The 19,843-nt window shown below is 39.2% G+C and overlaps 1 protein-coding gene across 3 annotated transcripts in view; it reads left to right on the forward strand.

The window, feature by feature from the left end:
- The window catches only part of ADCY8 (adenylate cyclase 8), a 270,953-nt gene that overhangs the window by 200,560 nt on the left and 50,550 nt on the right, over positions 1-19,843 (forward strand). For 2 of the 3 annotated variants that reach the window (XM_060201421.1, XM_060201435.1), the window contains 3 exons: positions 3,743-3,843; positions 11,483-11,684; positions 13,764-13,853. In XM_060201421.1, the coding sequence (XP_060057404.1) occupies positions 3,743-3,843; positions 11,483-11,684; positions 13,764-13,853 (393 nt within the window). The remainder of the gene's footprint in view (positions 1-3,742; positions 3,844-11,482; positions 11,685-13,763; positions 13,854-19,843) is intronic. The other variant, XM_060201427.1, reaches the window with a different exon arrangement.

The raw sequence follows: 19,843 nt of genomic DNA on the forward strand, positions 1-19,843 counted from the left end.
AGGGAAGATAACACAGCACCTAAGTTCTCCCCAGTACATTGAGTTCTGGGCTTGAACCTGGGTAACAGCAGATGTGAACAGCAAGCACCTTCCCAGATGAAGCATCTTGCTGGCCCCTCCCTCAGCTTTCTGGGCCCTTTCTTGTTTGTTTTCCCTTTAGAAAGAGAATCAAAGCTAAATAAAGGCGTAAAAGATTTCAGGAAGAGGTATCAGAGACTTTGGAGTGTTTCTTTCCCTTTCCCTTCAATTATTGGAGGTAAATAACGTTGGGGTAAGGTAATTAAGGAGAAGTTTGACAAAGCAAAGAGAGCTAATGGATTAAGATAGAGATGACTGCTTTAATTAAAATCATCTTGCAGACACTTGTAGAAGTGTAAGAACTTAGTAGATACCTTTTAGATTTCCTTTCTGAAGCTGTCTTTCAATACAATGACCCTGGGTCCATACTCCCAGAGGAATAAAGAATAGGAAAGCTCCCAGTGGAGGGGATAGGATACGTAACTCTGGTGGTGGAAAATGTGTGGAATTTTAACCCCTCCTGTCTTATGGTCTTGTCAATATTTTTTATTTCATAAATGATTTTTTTAAAAAATCCAAATTCATGAGTGTTTAAACCCCTTTTCAAATAAAGGCTGCCCAATAGTATGTAAATTAAAAAAAAAAAAAGACTTCCCCAGACTTGAAAAACAGAACACCTCCTCCTGCTGCCTTCATTTGAGGACTGAATCAAGTAGGGAATTTTCGGTGAGGAATAGGTCTAAGTAAAGTTTTTAATCATATAAAGTTTGTGGGCCCTTTTTGTAGCATTTAAATAAATGAAACAACTATCTCTGTTGTTTTCACTTCCTTTTTTTTAAAAAACACCACAAATATACTTTTACAAAGAAGAAATAACAACTATGTGGAGAAAAGTGACAATAGTACAGACACAAGACATGGAGTCTCTTAACTGTGACATGAATGGGGGTGTCTAAATCATTTGACACAGCTGGGAACCAACATTTTCAGACCTCTGCAAGTCAAGGAGAAGGACAGTGAATCACCATTCATTCTCACTGCCTTATCATCCTGAACCAGTTAAGAATTTTTTCCCTCATACCTCTGCTCTCCTTTCATTTCCAAAGTAACGATGCATTCCATTCTGAAACCTAGTGTTTTATATTTGACTGGCATCCAGTTTCTCAAATATTATGAGTTTCTTCCTTTATGTGGCTGTACTAAGCACTGGAGTTCTGACATGAAAATAATTGAATGTTTTAGAGTTGCAAAACCAAAGAGCTATATTTATTCCCCTGTTTGATGGGTAGGAAAAATGAAAGTCAAAGAAATTGACTTTGCTCACAGTGGAACACTGAAAATGAAGGTTTGTAAGCAAAGGCAGTCTATCTATTTTGTCTCTACCCAGATTCCCATCAGAAGAAAATGAAAAACCAAGCCTTGTGCAACTCTATTCTGGACAAATGATGAGTATGTAACAATTGTAAAAGCTTCAATAAAAGAAAAAGAAAGTTCAGAAATGTCAGAGGCACAAGCTTGGGATTGAGAGAAAAGTACCTTATAGTTGTCAAAACTGAAGAGGAATCAATTATTAACTCTTGGGCACGGGGGGGGGGGTCAAGTTCAAGATGTACAGAATCCTAGGATTCTTGGGGTCAAAAAAGAACTCACATGCACCAACAGAAGCATAAATTGATGTTGATCAGCAAGTGTCTGAGTAGCTACCAGAGATTTTCCAGAATTGCTGAAGGCAGTGGCCCTTTACAACCCCAAGAAGCTCTGATATCAGTGATGGTTAAGAAGATGAAAATGGAGGAGGAGGACATGGACAATGAGCTTTTTTCATTGTTGCATTAAAGATCTCATTATTAAACTGAGATCGCCAGGTTGAGATGAAATCTGTCAGCCAACACAAGATAGTTAGCTCTTGTGTAATGGCTTATTAGAAGAATTTCAGACATGTATCTTTCTTTGTATTGACTGCTTTCTAACTGAGTCATTTGTTTTCAAGCTGGTATGTGTGGCATTGTTCTGGGCCCTTAGACAGCACTTCTGATAACTATTGGGAACATAGATTTTATCAAGACTTGGGATGACTTATATTGCCAGTATGTAGACAGGAGTCTCCACACTGGGAAGTAGAAGCATTGCCCTGTGTCAGCAGTGAATGTGCAGTTCCTGAGCTGTACTGAGCTTCCACAGGAAACTCACCAACTCTCGGCCACTGTCACTCCACAGATGTTCACTAAAACACAACGCAAGTTTAGGTTAAAACCCAACACATAGCAGAGAATCAGCAAGAGAATGCTTAGCACGTTATCTGTTGACTGTGAATATCAAACCAACACATTGGAATAAGAGTATTACTTAACAGACTTAACTGAACCGTCTCTTGGCACTGTGGATATAGAGCCAGAGGTATCCTGAGAGATCTGTTAATTGGTTTCCTTCATAGAGTGACTGATGATTTCAACACAAGATAGTTAGGATCTGTAATGGTCTAAAACCAGGTTTGCTTTCTTCCTCTTCCCTTTAAAATAATCTGTCTTCTGTGCAGTCTAAGGCAAGTTCCTACTTCTCTGGAATTAAGGTAAAAATGAGGGGCTTAGTATAAGCTAATTCTAAGATCTTTTTTTCCATTTTAAAGTCCCTTTCTGAAAGCATTGAATCACTCTTCAATTTAGTGACTCCAGGATGACTCAGGACTTAGGCAAGTCCACAATTGGAGCTGACCTTCCAGAAGCTTTTAAAGTTGGACAATGAAATTACTGAGTACTTTGGATAATCAAAACACAGTTATCACCATTCCCCAGGGCCTCCTTGAGCAGACAGCACCAAGGGCATTGAGCATACTGGTCCATCAGTCTCAGTATGTTTTGTGTGGAATAAAGTCTCAGTATGTTTTGTGTGGAATAAAGAGGACATGCTTGACATATATATATATATATATATATATATATATGTATGTGTGTGTGTGTGTGTATGTGTGTGTGTGTGTGTGTGTATGTGTGTGTGTGTGTGTGTGTATGTATATATATAAGCTATTTTCAATTCTAAGATTTCTCAAATTTAATTTTCATTTGTTTTTAGGAAAAAAGAGGCAGAAAGACTCTCTGATAAACCAAACCTAACAAGAAATAGAGCAGGGCTGGTTAGTAATTCACCCAGTTGAGCACACTTACTACCACACACAAGGATGCCATTCAAGCCCCCCAGTCCCCACCGCAGAGGGGAAGCTTCTGAGTGGTGAACTAGCATGGCAGGTGTCTTTCTCTTTCTCTCAGTTCTTTTGTCATTTTCTCTGTATCTCTATGCAATAAATGAATAAATAAACAAGCATGTTATAAATTTAAAAAAAGAGCAAGTTCCTTAAATGACTTATGTTTACTCATGAAGGACATTACTGTGGATTTATGTATGTGTGCTGTTCTGTTGGGTTAAAATGATGTTGCTTGGGAAAAGAAGAACCAGGTAATCTCATACAAAGTCATCCTTCCATTCCTTTTTTATCTTTTTTTTTTTTTACCATGAAAAGAAGTGTGTTTATTCCTAAGATGTCCCGAAAGGGTTTCTGGGGGGGATGAACACAATGCCTTATGAAGGACTTGTTAAGATATGCACTTCTCTTAGTGTATTTGTCCTGTTTCTTGTTGTTTTCCCTCATCCAAAACAGTGCTAAAATGTAACTCCTCTGAAAGCTTAATTATCTGTGAAGGAATTTATTCTTGTTTTCTTTAAATCACAGTATTCTCAAATGAGGGATGAAGTATTCAAGTCCAACTTGGTCTGTGCATTTATCGTGCTGCTATTCATCACGGCCATACAAAGCCTACTTCCTTCTTCAAGGTAAATATGAACGGGCTGACTTCTCACGTGAAATGTCTTAGTGAGCTGATGCTTCTTCACCTGGGCCAGCCAGCTCAACTCTGCAACACGTAGGGACTTGAAACACCAACTAGATTCAGTCTCCAGACCAGAATATTTTACAGTAACGGTGTCTAATCTGGTGATCTTACTCCACATAGTAACTCCATAACTCTGCCTAGGCAAGTCTTTTCTCCAGATTTAATTTAAAAAAACTAAAATAAAATAAAACAGCCAAGATCAAAATAGTTGCCACTGCAGGCATGAATTCAGATAGTAAGGATAAGTGCTCCCACCACCACTCACCTGCTCCGTTGTTAATCTCCTCTTTGTTGTTTATAGATAAAACATTGTAACTCCCTGAGTCAGCAAAATTGGTGTTTTACTAAGACTGCAAACAGTTATATGTCACCGTCCCAAATCCTTTACATACAGTAACTCTTGAAATCCTCATGGCCACCCTGAGGTAGGTATTATAACTACTCCCCGTATTAAAGAGAACAGAACTCAGCCTCAGAGTAATGAATCAAGGTGCCTGAGGACTTATAGTTGAAAATGTCATAATCCAGATTCAGACCCACGAAGATGCCTTCAGAGTGTGGGCTGTAATCACTCTGTCAGCCACAGCTTCATGTCCTACAGATGATAGGTAGCAAAACCAGCCTGGGAACCTTGCTCTAGTTTATTCCAAATCGCCATGTTTGTTTTGTTTGTCTGTTTTTGCCCTTTTGTGCACCATATGCTAGTTCTTACCTCTTCTATGAGATAAATTCCATCTCCCCAAACTTGCCATGAGTTTTCCCCTTTTCACGTGTTGTTAAAAGTAGCAGACTGTCAGGCTAGCTTCCCTAGTGGAGACAGACAACCAGGGACTCATGGCTGGGTGGCACACAGATCAGTCTTTATTCATGCGGAACACAGCACAATCTATGCCAAGCTAAACTAAACTAAAAACTAAACTAAACTAAAAACACAATCCTATATATACTAGCCAAGTAGGGTGGAAACAGGAAGTGACACAGAGAGGGTGGAGCAAAAAGTGACTGGTGCAAATCAGGGTGTACTGCAAGAGGGGGTGGAGCAAAAAGACATCATGAACCAGTGGGGATTAAACCAATGCCCTGCAGGCAGGGTGGTGCTTAGTTATGTAAATAGTGTTAAGCAGGGGGGATTAAACCAAATGAAACAGAAGGGGTTTTTAGAAGCAGAATTAGAAGCAGACCAACAGCAGACTACTACACCATTGTGTCCTAGAACCCCAAATCCCCAGAGCCCTGCCACACTAGATATTTTGAAGAAGTTTATTAAAGTTAAAGAAGTTTATTAAAGTGTATTAAATAAGTTGATTAAAGTTTATCAAGTTTATTATTAAAGTTTATTAAAGAAGTTGATTAAAGAGCCCAACTAATAATCAAGGAATGGCAATGCCTAATGTCTTCAGGGTTATGACAAGAAAAATAGTTCCAGAAACAGGATGGTAGAGATGACACTGGCGCTCTCCGAAATTCCATATACCAAAGCAAATCATAGCAAATCATAGCAAAACCAGAAGCCTCGTGAACTATAACTAGTACAACAACCATGTGCCATGGCAGCCCCATAAATTTTAAAATGCAAGAATGTTGTGGGAACCTTTCAGAAGCCCTATAGTTTGTGTAATATCAATACATTGGTGAATAGAGTCCAAAAGGAACAGGTAGGAAACACTCTTCTGCAAATCAAAAATACATACTATTTAGTCAACATAGATTGACTGGGACATGCTTTGGGTCAAAATGAAGAAAAAAAAAAGGCATTTGGAGGCAATTTGTCCAACCAACTTCAGAAAGATATGCAGTAATGTCAGATGAAATGGAACCCCTGTGAGCCTATAAAAATCACAAAACTGACTAGTCAATATTCCTCCAGGACAGGATCCTGGAAGGAACTGTGTAAATGCACTAGAGAAGAAGAAAAGGGAAAACCTACAGAAAAAAAGTAGTCAGGGAATCAAACCATCATGTTTTGAAACACTATGTGAAAACAAAGAGCTCTGTGAAATTTTAAAAGAAAAGAGGAAAGAAGGAGAGAAAGGAATAAAGAAAGAATGAAGGAAAGTGCTCTTGTGCTCCTTTCATTCACACCAAGAATTGATGTGTTATTCTTTTTACTTTATACAATAGCTTACTGAGTGGTCACTGCCAACATACTGCAGCACCAATGTTCTGTAAAATTAACTTTGATGAACTTTCAGAAATAGGTATGTTTCAGAGAAGCTTTCTTTCATTTCATTTCTCTTTCCTTCTTTCCTCCCTCCCTTCCTTCATTCCTTCCTTCCTGTCTTTCTTTTTTACATTTTTCTATTTCTTTCCTTTCCTTCTATACTCCTGTTAACCTATTAATTAATTTTTAAAACATATCACCATTTTCTAACTTCCAATCAATGAATGGGTCTAGGTCATAAGTTTCAAGGTATGTTACCAGCACAAAAAAAGAGGGACCCCACATCCTGGTGGAAAAACAGTGTGTCTACCACGTTACCAAAAGGATCAAACCTAAATTTGATCAGAGCTTTTAGTTTAGTTTCTAGTTTGTAGGAATCATAAAGAAAAGAGAACTGGGTGACTGCAGAAGAAAGTCCAGAGAGCAGGAGGTACTGTGAGTTATATATTCTTCTATACATAAATTTAAAAAGAAAAGAAAGGAATAAAGAAGGAATCTATAGATATTTTTCAGTACTTATAAAAAGGCAAATCTTGTGAGTTGAGTGGTAGTACAGCAGGTTAAACACATGTGGCACAAAGTGCAAGGACCGGCATAAGGATCCCTGTTCGAGCCCCCGGCTCCCCACCTGCAGGGGAGTCACTTCACAGGACGTGAAGCAGGTCTGCAGGTGTCTGTCTTTCTCTCCCCCTCTCTGTCTTCCCCTCCTCTCTCCATTTCTCTCTGTTCTATCCAACAACAGCAACAATAATAACTACAACAATAAAACAAGGGCAACAAAAGGGAAAATAAATAAATAATTTTTTTTAAAAAAAGCTAATCTATTTTTGAAATAAGTGAAAATAAAAAAAAACTTAACTATGGTGTTCAAAAATGGATGATAGAGGAAGTCAGGAGGTAGCACAGCAGGTTTAAGCACAGGTGGCGTAAAGCGCAAGGACAGACTTAAAGATCCCGGTTTGAGCCCCAGCTCCCCATCTGCAGGGGAGTAGCTTCACAGGCAGTGAAGCAGGTCTGCAGGTGTCTATCTTTCTCTCCCCATCTCTGACTCCCCCTTCTCTCTCCATTTCTCTCTGTCCTAACATCGACATAAATAACAACAACAATAATAACTACAACAACAATAAAAAAAACAAGGGCAACAAAAGGGAAAATAAATATAAAAAAATTTTTTAAGTGGATGATAGAATTTGGGAAGAAATGGAAAGTGAGTAACTGCTATCAGGTGTGTGGGTGGACTTTTCAGACCATTTTGCAGAGCTTCCTGGACTGAATGGTTTATACAAAGACAGAATTTATAATAACTAACTAAGCTATAATTTTACACTGGCTTTTTGGTTGTTTGTTGTATTTACCCTTCAATGTGTAGTTTTTTAACATCTTGAGAGAAAGAGAGAGAGAGAAGGAAAGAATGCCTAGTTAGTGCCTTTGCTAAGTGTTAGCAAGAAAAGATTTGTCTTGGTATGGTAGCCACTGGATGCCTGTTGTGAGCCAGATGTCTTCTAGATGCTGGAAGTTTATGAAAGGAATAGATGTATGTTCAGCTCTGCCCTCCCTGGATCAAGAGGAGGAGCTCTAGAAACTCAGCAAGTCCCTATCTCTTGTCACTGGGGACTGTGTCTCTGAGATGGCAGCTGAAATAACCAGCCGTCATCCAATCTCATTTCTTCAGTAGGGAGGGAACATGTGTCACTGAAGAAAACGCCTTGTTGAGATCTAACCAGACTGTCCGCACGTCGTGGGAATTGAGGGGCCCATTTGCCTCATATATGCCGATTTCCTCCTCAGCTTATTTTGTTGCTGATGGATTTCTGACTAAACAGATGGGAAATGTCTATCATTTGTACTTCTGTCATGAAAGATAGATAGATAGATAGATAGATAGATAGATAGATAGATAGATAGATGTCATCTCTGCTCACATGTTAATTCCCAGCCCCCCCCCCAAGCAAAAATTAATGAACTGTGACAGAATGGGACCATGCTTAACCTCTTTCCCTTAATTTCCATGTGGATGAAGACATTCCAATCCCAAAAGGGTAAACTGAGGAAAGATTTTTAAAAATGATTTGTAGTTAAATACCAATGTGTCTTAGTCTGCATGAATAATGGAGAGAAGGTGAGAAGAGAGAAACAGAGAAGGGGGAGAAGGAGGCATAGTAGAAGGAGAGAGAAGGAAAAGAAAAAAGTGGAAGAAAAAGGAGAGAGAGAGGAAAGTATGAAGCAAGCAAGAGAAGAAAGACAGAAAAGAAGGATCTTCCTGGGTATCTTATTAGCTTTGTGAATTTACTTGATCCCTCTGAAACCTCAATTTTCTCGTCAGTAAAATGGGTACCACAATGCCATTCTCTAGGTTGCTATAAGAATTAAATATACCATGTCTATTTTGATAAATTCAGGTCTCCTCCCCTTTTCTTTTTTATAATTTTATTAGTCATTTAATAATGATTAATAAGATTGTAAGATAGCAGGGGTAACAATTCCACACAGTTCCCACCACCAGAGTTACGTGTCCCATCCCCTCCATTGGAAGCTTGCCTATTATTTATCCCTCTGGGAGTATGGACCAGAATTCTTTATTGCATGCAGAAGGTGGGAAGCCTGGGTTTTGTAACTGCTTCTCCGCTTGGTGGCTGAAAGGTGGTAAAATGTAAAGCAGGGAAAATTGTTTAATAAACAGGAACCCAAAGGTAGAAATAAAGCAGATGAAATTCTCTTTCCCTTTTCTGAGCCTCATTTTTATCTGTTGATGTGGATAAGAATGTCTGCCTCTCAGAGTAGCTACAAAAAGATGAAACATACTCTTAGACTCTATCATTCTTTATAGATCCCACAGAACGTAAGAAATGTCATCTTTCACTGTGATCTGAGTATGTTTCCCATGGCACCACACGCTTCCATAGTCTACTCAACGCATCTCCATGGATCCTGGCCGCACCAGAAAACATTAGGTCCTATATTAAAGACAGACTTCAGAGAGTAATTAGAGCTTAGTGTCTAGAAATCCTTTGGATAAATATGTTTGTAAGCCCTTTGACATGCTGTTTGAGGCTGATTTCAGAAATCAAAAGTTTCTTTGAGTCTTACGAACAACAAAAATAAGAAGGTAAACTCAGACTATCTGGGTGTTTGGGTAGATATATAATCAGATGGAAGGTACCGTCCTATTCTAGAATGTGGATATGTGCAGAAAGAAGTGAAAACGAGGGACCTGCTACAGAGAGTCCCAGAGGAATTTTAAACTCATGCCAGCACCTGGCTTAGAAGGTCTATTCTGTCCTTCACATTCTTCCAGATTTCTATGCAGTGAGAGGAAATATGACTGCATCTGGGATGATAGGGGGTGAAGGGCTGAGAATGGAGGAAATGGTCCAGGAAAGTGCTTAGTCAGAAGCAAAAGGGTGAACAATGAAGCTATAGGAGAAGTTCATTGGCTAGAAGAATAGGAGGCAGCAAATGAAAATGAGAAAGTGTTGCCAAGTAAGCAAAAGCGCAGGCGTAGCAGGCATCATGACAACTGGGCGAGAAATTCCCAAAAAGGTGTAACCAAGAGTGGTAACTCCCTCCGCATGGCCAAACGTCATGCAAACTGTCAAGTGACTCCTCCAACAGCCCTGGCTATCACTACTAGGGCTTTATTTATGATTTATTTATCTATTTACTTATTTAGTTATTAGTACTTGCACAGTTGTATAGATCCCCTTGACAAAGTCTCAGCAGGAACTCTAGATGTAAAGAAAAGAAAGGCTATGTAGGAGTGGGTTCCTAGAGGAATCTAGGTAGATGTGAAACTTCCTCCCTAAACAGGTTGGGAAACCCCTCCCTGGATATACACTGTCATTCCAGGGGATGCTACTGAAGATGTGTGCAGGTGGACAGATGTACCAGACAGTCCCAGGGGAGCAGGGACCCATCCCAAGGCTGATGTGTCTCTAACACTGATCATATCTGTCCAATGACCCAACAATTCCTCTCCTGGGAATATATCCAAAGGAAGAAAAACCATGCCCATCTAAAGAGATTATCTACACCTGTATTCATAGCAACACAATTTGTAATAACCTAAGCCTGGAAACAACCTATACACACAATGAAACACTACTTAGCTTTCATCTCCTTCACCTCATCTCGGGTGGAGCTTGAAAGAATCAAGTTAAGTGAGATAAGCCCAAAGAAGAAAGATGAATGCTAGATGATGTCACTCATAGACAAAACTTAAGAAACAAGGACAGAAAGGGAACATATTCTCTCATTCCTTGCTTTGCCCTTGTTTCTCATTCTTCTTTCCTAGAACAACTCTAAACCTCTACCTGTAATGATACCTGTTTTATGAAACCTCCTTTGATTCCCTGTTCTACTTTCTTTTTTTCAATAGTTTGTTTTTTATTTATTTATTTCTGTATTTATTTCTGTATTTATTTTTTGCCAGAGCGCTGGCTTGTGGTGGTGGAGGGAACTGAATCTGGGAGCTCAGAACCTCAGGCATGAGAGTCTTTTTGCATAACCATTATAATATCTCTTGCATCTCTGGTTTTATTTTCTATATGAAGATTGCCAAGAATGCTTTGCATCACGATGTATGGTACATGATCAGCTGTGTGTCCTTATTCCTGTCTCCAGTATGAATACCTAGATGGAGAGAAAGATATGATTTTAGTCCAAGTGCTTCTGATGCCTCCTACTGTGCCTTAGAAGAAAATTCTCAAAGGAACAAACCTCATGATGAAACCATAGAAACCCAAACAATTATTACAGGCAGAAGATAGTTTACTCACTAAAATGAGTAAATTAGCATAGTGATATAAAGAACAGTGAAGTTCATTTCTAGCTCAGATGTTACCAGATCAATGATGCCTAGAGAAGCTTCTTCTTTAAAAACAGATATACTGAGAAAATAGAGATCAAAAGACTTTGTTCCAAGGAATGGAAATGAGATAGTATTGTTAACTGTCTAACACAGTGCCTAACACATAATTAAATTGCAATGCACTAGTTGACTCGTGTTTTTATCAGGAAGTTAGAGAATTCACAAAGGAACACAGTGATAATTAATGTCAGAAGGTTCACCTTCATCTGCCAAATACTAACTTATTGAACAGAGATTGATAAAGGTAGAAAGCCAAATGGATGAACTTCGCATTGTAGGATAAGGCATGGAAATCAGAAACCCTCTTATGGGCCTCTACAGGACTTTGCCCTCAGTGTAGAACAATGGTGTCTAATATGTTATTTCTTAACAGCGAAGTATTCTTGAGATGGATGCAGTAAATTGCACTTTTCTTGAATAAGTAAAATTTTTGAATTACGCGGGGCAAGAAGTGGGAAAGGGTGGACCATGCTGATGGTGCATGTGAGTGACGATGTCACTCAGTGAGTGGGAATCCGATGTCCAAAGCCAGTGTTCTGTGTTTGCTTGCAGAGTGATGCCGATGGCCATTCAGTTTTCCATCCTGATTATGCTGCACTCAGCCTTGGTCCTCATAACCACAGCAGAGGATTATAAATGCTTGCCCCTCATGCTCCGAAATACTTGCTGCTGGATAAATGAGACCTATTTGGCCCGGAATGTCATCATCTTTGCATCCATCTTGATTAACTTCCTGGGAGCTATCCTCAATATTGTAAGTACCACAAGTCCTCAATACCTTTGGTATTTTCTGTGCAGTTAGGAAGTAAGACTCTATGAAGCCTGCCTTTTCTTGCATTGCAGTATTAGTTTTACCTTCAAGTGCCTGGTCCAAGCCCCAAGCTTAGGCACAAAGAACAAAGACAGAACTCCTGTCAGAACTGTGCATTTTGATATTGGCATATCATCTTTTTTTCCCAGTGGAGAAGGTTATCTTCTCCAAAGGAGCTCCAAACACTGTTATGTTTCTGTATTGTCAGGGGCCAATCAGTTGTAATTGTAAATAAGAGTTATCACTTGTCAAGTAACTACCTGCTCTGTGACATGCACTGGAAGAGCTGTGTATATTCTTATTTGATTCTCACATAAAGTCAGTGAGGTAAGTGTCCTTATCCCCACTTTATAGCTGAGGAAACTGAGGCTCAGAGATATGAAATAACTTGTTTATTTAATAAGGTCTCTCTGACTCCATGACCCATGTTCATTCTAATATGCCAAAGTATCTCTCTGGTAGTAAGAGTTGGGGGCAAGGAATAAATAGCTGCTTTTTAGTTTTTTTCTGAGATCCTACTATCTGATACAGGTAGGTATTATTGTTCTCATGTAACAGATGAGGAAACTTTATTTCAGGAAGACAGAGCATCTTGCCTCTTCCTAGGAGTTCATAGTGGCTCTAACACCTCGAACTCATGACTCTTCAAATGCCATATATATCTACCATAAATATCATTGCTTTTAATTTGGTGATCCACGTTTTAATGATTCAATTTTCTTTCTATAATGGTAACAGTGGTAGGTATAGGCATTTTCTGTGGTTGATCATAACTTAAGGAATATTGATTATGGAGTGTTTTATCTGATGCCAGGTTTTGGATCATAAACATTAAGAGAGGCTAGTTGAGGAATCTTCTAGAAGTTGAAGCCATCCATGTGTCCTTTGGTCATTCGGTAAGGTCGTCATGTACTCAGGGATCTACACTTTCTTTATTCCTATAGTTGTTACCCTGTGAGTTGGAGGCTTATATTGCCTGAGTTGTATTGTCCAAATTGACCCATCAATTAATGGGTCCACATTATTCAAGTTCTGAGATTGGTTTTAAAGTAAAGAATTTAGTGGGATAAGGAGGGGGGGGAAATCATGATCTAATTAAATTCATTATCTAATATGTACATTGTATTTCACGGCAATGAAAAAAAAAATGGAAATACGCAGGATCGTTTGGTCATGATACAAGGTTGTAGCCAGAATCTCAAGTTTTGTTGAATCAGATACATCCTAGGTCAGGACTTGGAAAGCGACTCAATGACTCCAAAGTTAGAGTTGTCTCTGGAACCAACCATTCGATTATGATACAGAAGCAAGTCCAGAGACGTGGGAGTCAGATAGACCTGTGTTAGTTCCGCCACCAACGTGCTTGGTGATTCTGGACAAGTTACTTTACTTCTCAGAGTTTCATTTCTTTCGGTTGCAAAATGAGGATACTGTCATCATCGTAGCTCCATCATGTGGTGGCTGTCAGGCTTTTATGTATTCAGTGTCTGGCACAAAGGAGGCATTCAGCCAAAGTTAGCTAGTTCTCTCACTCTCTCTCTCTCTTTTAAATTTTTTTTTTTCCTGAACATCACAAACTCCCCAGTAGTATTTTCTGGCCTAGGAAATAGCTAGTGCCTCCATGACAAGAATATTTCTAGAAAATGTGCCCTCTCCCTGTATATGTAGAGGACAGGCTGTCTCAGCCTTTTCCACTGCCTTCGAGCTTTCTCTTCTACTCCCTTCAAGCACAGTCCATGGATCCTCCCAATTGGAGCCCAGAGGACAGTCTTAGCCTGGCTTCATGACTGGCTTAGCCATCCTTTTTCTCAGATAAAAGTTTCTTTAAATCAAAGAGAAGACTCAAGCTGACTCTTCTATTCTGAGAGCATGCCCTGTCCAAATCCCAGTCTGCCCAGACATTGGCCACAGCCCAGCAGTGATAGCGTACTACTCCATTCCCAGCACTAACACTGACTTTGTTGTTCCTATGTTTTTTTTTTGTTGTTGTTGTTGTTCTTTTTTTTTTTTTTTAATCCGCAGCTGTGGTGTGATTTTGACAAGTCGATACCCTTGAAGAACCTGACTTTCAATTCCTCAGCTGTGTTTACAGATATCTGCTCCTACCCAGAGGTATTTATTCACAAGCTCCCCCTGGCGAGACTTGGGCATAGATAACTTCACCAGCTGCAAACAAAGCAGGAATAGCTACAATAGATTTTCTACCTCTTCTTTCCCCTTCCGCTTTCCCAACTTTCCTTTTAGTTCTTCTGTTTCTCTCTTTACTCTTTCCTGTTCCTTCCTGCCTTTCTCTGTCATTCCCCATTTCTCTTTCCTTTCTACTCCATCTTCATTAGAATCCTCTTTCTCTTTCCTTTCTATCCTTTTGTCTCCTCCTCCCCTAGTTATTTCATCTTAAAGTTTAAAGGTAGGATGTCTACTGTTGTTTGGAACAGCAAGCAAAGTACACTTATGATTAAGCAGTGTACATTGCGTTAAAAATGGAAAGAGGAAGGAAGGTGAGAAGGAAGATAAAGAGAAACTAATAACTGATGAATGTGCAGACCACAAGGAAACTTGGATCAGTGGCATAGAAGGCTGTCGGAGATTCAGAAGCTTAGTAGGTCCCTGAACAAGACACACACTGTCCTAGTACAAGTCAGATCCTTTCTCACCTACACAGACATTGTGCTGGACCTTGTCCTCGGGGTCCAGCCAAAGGACGGAGCCAAGGGCAGTCTGAGTCTGTCTTCTATGGCCTACAACTTTCCATACTTGGATGGAAGTTGCAGATTGGGAGTTGTGCGTGTTTAGCACACGTGGAGCAAAGCAAAAGGACTGGTGTAAGGATCCCGGTTCGAGCCCTCGGATCGGATCCCCATCTGCAGGGGGGTCGCTTCACAGGCGGTGAAGCAGGTCTGCAGGTGTCTGTCTTTCTCTCCCCCTCTCTGTCTTCCCCTCCTCTCTCCATTTCTCTCTGTCCTATCCAACAATGACAACATCAGTAACAACTACAATAATAACTACAACAATAAAAAAAAAAAACCAAAGGCAACAAAAAGGAATAAATAAATGTCAAAAAAGGAGTTACAGATTAAGAGCTCAGAGAGCTGATGTTCTAGTAGAAGCCAAGTACACACATACTTTAATGACGACTGAATAGATTCATCTAGAACTTGTCCGAGAAGTGTCATAAGAAGGAAAGTGAGCCTCACCCTCAACTCAGAGGAAATGAGCGCCTCCTTGGTAAATTCTCAACAGCTCTAGAGTGGGTGTTCTCACCATCTTCATTCTGCAGATGATGAAATGAAACGAATGTGCTTACCTGACTGCAAATTACACTCCTGTTTAACTTCATTCTGTCTTACTTCTTTCCATCATTCTTTCTGCCCTTCTTTCCTTAATTCAGTTAGGAAGACTTGGTTCTGCAATTCAGAGTATATCTGACCTAGTCTTGAATCCATATATTTGAATCAAGGCTAAGTCCCTAGGGAGGGAAGGGGCAGTCTAGGGAAGGGTGGGGATGCCATGGACAGAAAATGTGTTCTGGGACTTCCTTCTATCAAACTGTGAGTGAAGCCCCATTTGGACTCCATGAGCTAACATCCCCAAGAACTTTTTTGGTTTGAAGAGCATACAGAGGGCCCTCAGAGGCAATAATGGCCAAGAATCATATAGTGTAAAGCAAAGGCTGTGTTACTCTCCCAGCTGAGCCTCCCTCACTTGCTAGCAGTAGAACACTGATGGAGTTGTAACTTGCTTTAGCCTCAGCTTCCTCATCTGTAACATGGGAAAAATAATGCCTTCTTCACATGACTACTGTAGAATTAAGGAATGTCATACTTTTGTAGTGCCTACGTAGATGAGCTAACAAAGGCTGAAATGGTAACATAACTTCAGACATGAAGTAGGTGCCTATTAGCTATTATTAAGCCGTTTTGTTTTGTTTTTAAATGTTTTTAATCGTTTATTTTTTAGTTTATTTATTAATTATTAGCTAGAGACAGAGAGAAAGGTAAGGGGTAGATAGAAAGGGTTGGAGACAGAGAGACACCTGCAGCTGTGCTTCACCCCTTGGGAAGATTTCCCCATTGCAGTTGGGGATCAAGGGCTTGAACCCAGGTCCTTGGGCACTGTAGCATGTGAAGTCAACCAGATGTGCCACCATCTGGCCCCTTAGGCTATTTGTTTTAACTAAGCATGAATTAAACTTTGTATAACTTACTAATTTGGGTCTCCATGTGACTCTACATACCCTTAGCCCCAAACCCGAACTTTGCAACACAGGACCAGGACATTCATGAACTTGCCAATTCTGACAAAGTAGTAGGTAAACTTTTCTATTTTTGTTTTTTCCCTTATTTTTATAGATGATAGGACAGAAAAAAACAAAAGTAAGAGGAAAGGGAAAGAGAGAGAGAGACATAGGGAGACAACTGCAGCACTGTTTCACAGCTCATGAACCTTTCCCGCTGCAAGTAAGGATTGGGTACTTGAGTCCTTACACTTAAAGTGTGCACTCTACCAGGTGCACCACCACCAGCCCTGGGTAAAGTTTTCCATCAAACACATTCATGTCTGTGCTTCAGTTTCCTTATCTGTTAGATGAGGACAGTTGTAGTACTTCCATCATGAGTGATCATGAGGATTAAATAAATTAATCCATGTAAAATGCTTAGAGTGATACATTAGAGTAACACCTGGCACAGAGTATTGGTCCATTCAATGTGAGTCAGGAATTATGTATTATTCCTAGTAAGAAGGTGTTAATACTGCACCACCAATATATGTTTAAGGTACATATCTATACCACTGTGCTAGTAAATCACATATATTACCAAGCAAACTCAAAAAAGAAATACTAGAAAGGGAAATAAAATGTTAAAAGACTTGCAACATTTCCTGCCACAAGCAGCCATCTTGCCTCAAAGGTCAGCACACTATGATCACAGGCCATATTCTGCCTGCCACCTTCTTTTATATAAAGTCTTCTTGTAGCAGAGCTTTACTCTTGTTTACAAACCATGTATGGCTGCTTTGTACTATCATGGCAGAGTTGAGTAGTGGAGACGGTCGACAAAGATAGTTACTATCAGAACCATTACAAAGCTTGACAATTGCCAACATGCCTTCAGGTGCAAGAATCCCATTTGGCCTAAACTTTGGAGACCCAGACACTTTTCATCATCAACTACTACAAACATCAGATTTTCCCCATCATTAGCCATCCTGCTATAAGTGGTTTTGCTTCTCTAGCTTAGGACTTTCCTACCAGTGTAGAAAGAATAAGACAGTAAGTAAGGCTTTCTGAAGGATTTGGTCTTTACTGCTTCCCCATCATTCACAGACCCATGTCCCCAGGTAAATCAGTTCACCTCTCAGAGGCTTAGCTTAGCCTCCTCATCATTACAAATGATCCTCCCATTCACCCCAAGAGAAATGATAGTTAATTAAAAAACTTGCTATATGATATTCTGTAAACAGAATGGTCTGTTATAATACGTGATGTAAAGCATCATTTAGATCTGAATCAGAACATTCCACTTTCTAAGATCAAATGACAATACAGAAAATCACAGGAAGCCACATCCCAAGTATATTTGAAAAGTAGCCAAGGGCAAGAGAAGAGGGAAACTTATGAAAGTGAAACAAGTCTTGGGCTAGGGAGAAAACACAACAGTCATACAAAAAGACTTCCATATTTGAGGCACCGAAAGTCCCATCCCCAGTGCCACCATAAGGCAGAACTGACTAGTTCCCTAGTAAATTAAAATTTTTTTAAAAGAAAGAAAATGACAATAATCACATGCTTGAATGGTCTTTTTAGGAGGCTTGAAGGGAAGATCTTCATGTTAGACTCCAGTCCCTTTGTATGACCTGACACACGTCACAAGCAGTTAGCTATCTTCACAAGAGTAGTCAGAGTTTAATGTGTAATTTTAAAAGTTCCCTGAGAGCCAATTTCCCATCAAGGTGTGATTAACCGTGAATTTATATCCTACCACTTGATCTCATCCATTTAGTCCCCACCCAACTTTTAATTCTTCATATATACATATATATATATCATTTGTTGATATATTATATATATATTTCTTTTATATATATATATATATATCAACCCCTTCACAGATTACCCACCAGGCATCACACTCCATCCTTGACACAATTTGCTATCCAACCAAGAGTTGCTTCTCAACTCTACAGACTTAGATATCTCTATAAGTGCAATTTATAAAAAAAAAAAAGACAATACTAGATCTAAGACTTCCAAGTGTCTCAGCACAGGGAAGAATCAATTTCATAATGCTTCATAATTTAAAAAATTTAAGTTATAACTCCAATGAACCAGCAGAGACACTTATTACAGTTTTGGGAACATAACACATTCTCATTAAATATTAACCATTATTCTCTGGATGAAGATGAGAGGATTAGAAGGAAGATAAAAACAAAGATCAAAAATGAACAAAAAAGGTGTGAGAAATACAATTAAAAGACAAGAGAAGAATCAATGATAACAAAACAAGTAAGCATTATCATTTTAGTGACAAAAATAAATTGTAAAAATTGCTGTTCCCCCAAACACTTGTCATCATTTCTTAGGTTGGCAATTCAAGTAAGATCAGAACCCTCAGTGATTTTGGAAGAGGTTTATTCACTTGGGCTAAAATTGTGAGCTGATATTGAAAACAAAATTAGGTTTTTCTCAGAGCTCCACAGCTTTGACTAAGCCTGGACTACCAAGTAATACAACTGAGAAATGAATGCCAAATTTTCATTGGAATTTCAGAACTTTTTTTTCAATAAACAGAGGCTTATTATAGAAGCTCATTTTTGCTTCTACACAAAGCCAATTTTAAGTTATGGTTAAACGCATAGACACAATTATTTCCTTTCCCTAAATCTTGACCAATTCTTGGACTTGCCTTTCCCCAGAAAGACAAACCCAAATATGAAATCATAGTATGACAGTGTGATCCAGAAGCAAATAAGTTTAACTTCCTTGAAACTGTAGTAGTGAAAGCTGAAATCATATCATTGTTCAGATTTCAAATTCAGTCTGAGAAGCAGAGTAGGTTTCAATAGCACATGCCATGTGGTGACATAGACTGAATAAGGATTCTTCTTCTGTCATTTATTAACAGTATAGTTTTGAGCAAGTCACTTACTGTCTGAGTCTCCATTTCCTCATCTGTATATAATAATTACTATCTAGCTCCTAGATGATTTACATGACAGAGATAATAATTTTTTTTTTAAAAATGCACTGAGTACTTGTTTCTTCATGTGTCCTCTTATTCCTTGTGGTAACTGGGAGAAAATAGTGTCTGCTTAAATGGAGATTTGAATTTAAGAAAGAAAACACAACATACAAGGCATGGGCCATGGAGGTAATGCAGTAGTAGCACAAAGACATCAACCTGAGTTAGTTAAAAATCTTTCCAAAATAGGATTTGAAAGGGGAGTTGAAATAACTCTGTCATCCCATTTAACTTAAAGACAACACTAGAAAAAGAGGCCAAAGTAGAGGACCTCCCAGACACTGGGGTCCTTATGGGTAGGCAGGATGTGTCTTATTCATTTCTGAATCCATCCTGTTCACCAGTTCTCTGTACTCACTGGAGACCCAGTCAGGGTTTATTCACATGTGCTGATAGCAATACTTTTGAAAGTATGCAGCCAAGGAGTCAGTTTGACTTAAGACATCAAGAAACATGTCATTAGCAGTTGCTCAGAGAATTATATAAATTCTTACTCATCTCTTTCCACACAGAAATCATGACCAGTTGTTCCAAAAATCCCTGCATAGCAAAGCTGGAATGGATTTTAGAGATGACTGAGTGCATCTTGCCCATGAGAGTAGTATATGTGCAAGCTGTACCCAGGAGTCATAGCTCCCCGTGTGTAGTTGTGAGAACTTGAACATTTTTTTTTTAATTCTATGAGTCTCAGTCCCTTCGCCTGTAAGATGGGAATTATGTCTAACATGTCACTAATTGTTCTGAAAATTACAAAATAAATTACACATAAAGATCAAAGTGCTGCCACTAAGTAGACTTCTGAAAATACATTTTATGTCCTTTCCCTCTCACTGAATAGTCATGATCCAGACTGCCATC

This window comes from Erinaceus europaeus, chromosome 1 (assembly GCF_950295315.1).
Source record: "Erinaceus europaeus chromosome 1, mEriEur2.1, whole genome shotgun sequence".
In the NCBI taxonomy this organism is placed as follows: domain Eukaryota; kingdom Metazoa; phylum Chordata; class Mammalia; order Eulipotyphla; family Erinaceidae; genus Erinaceus; species Erinaceus europaeus.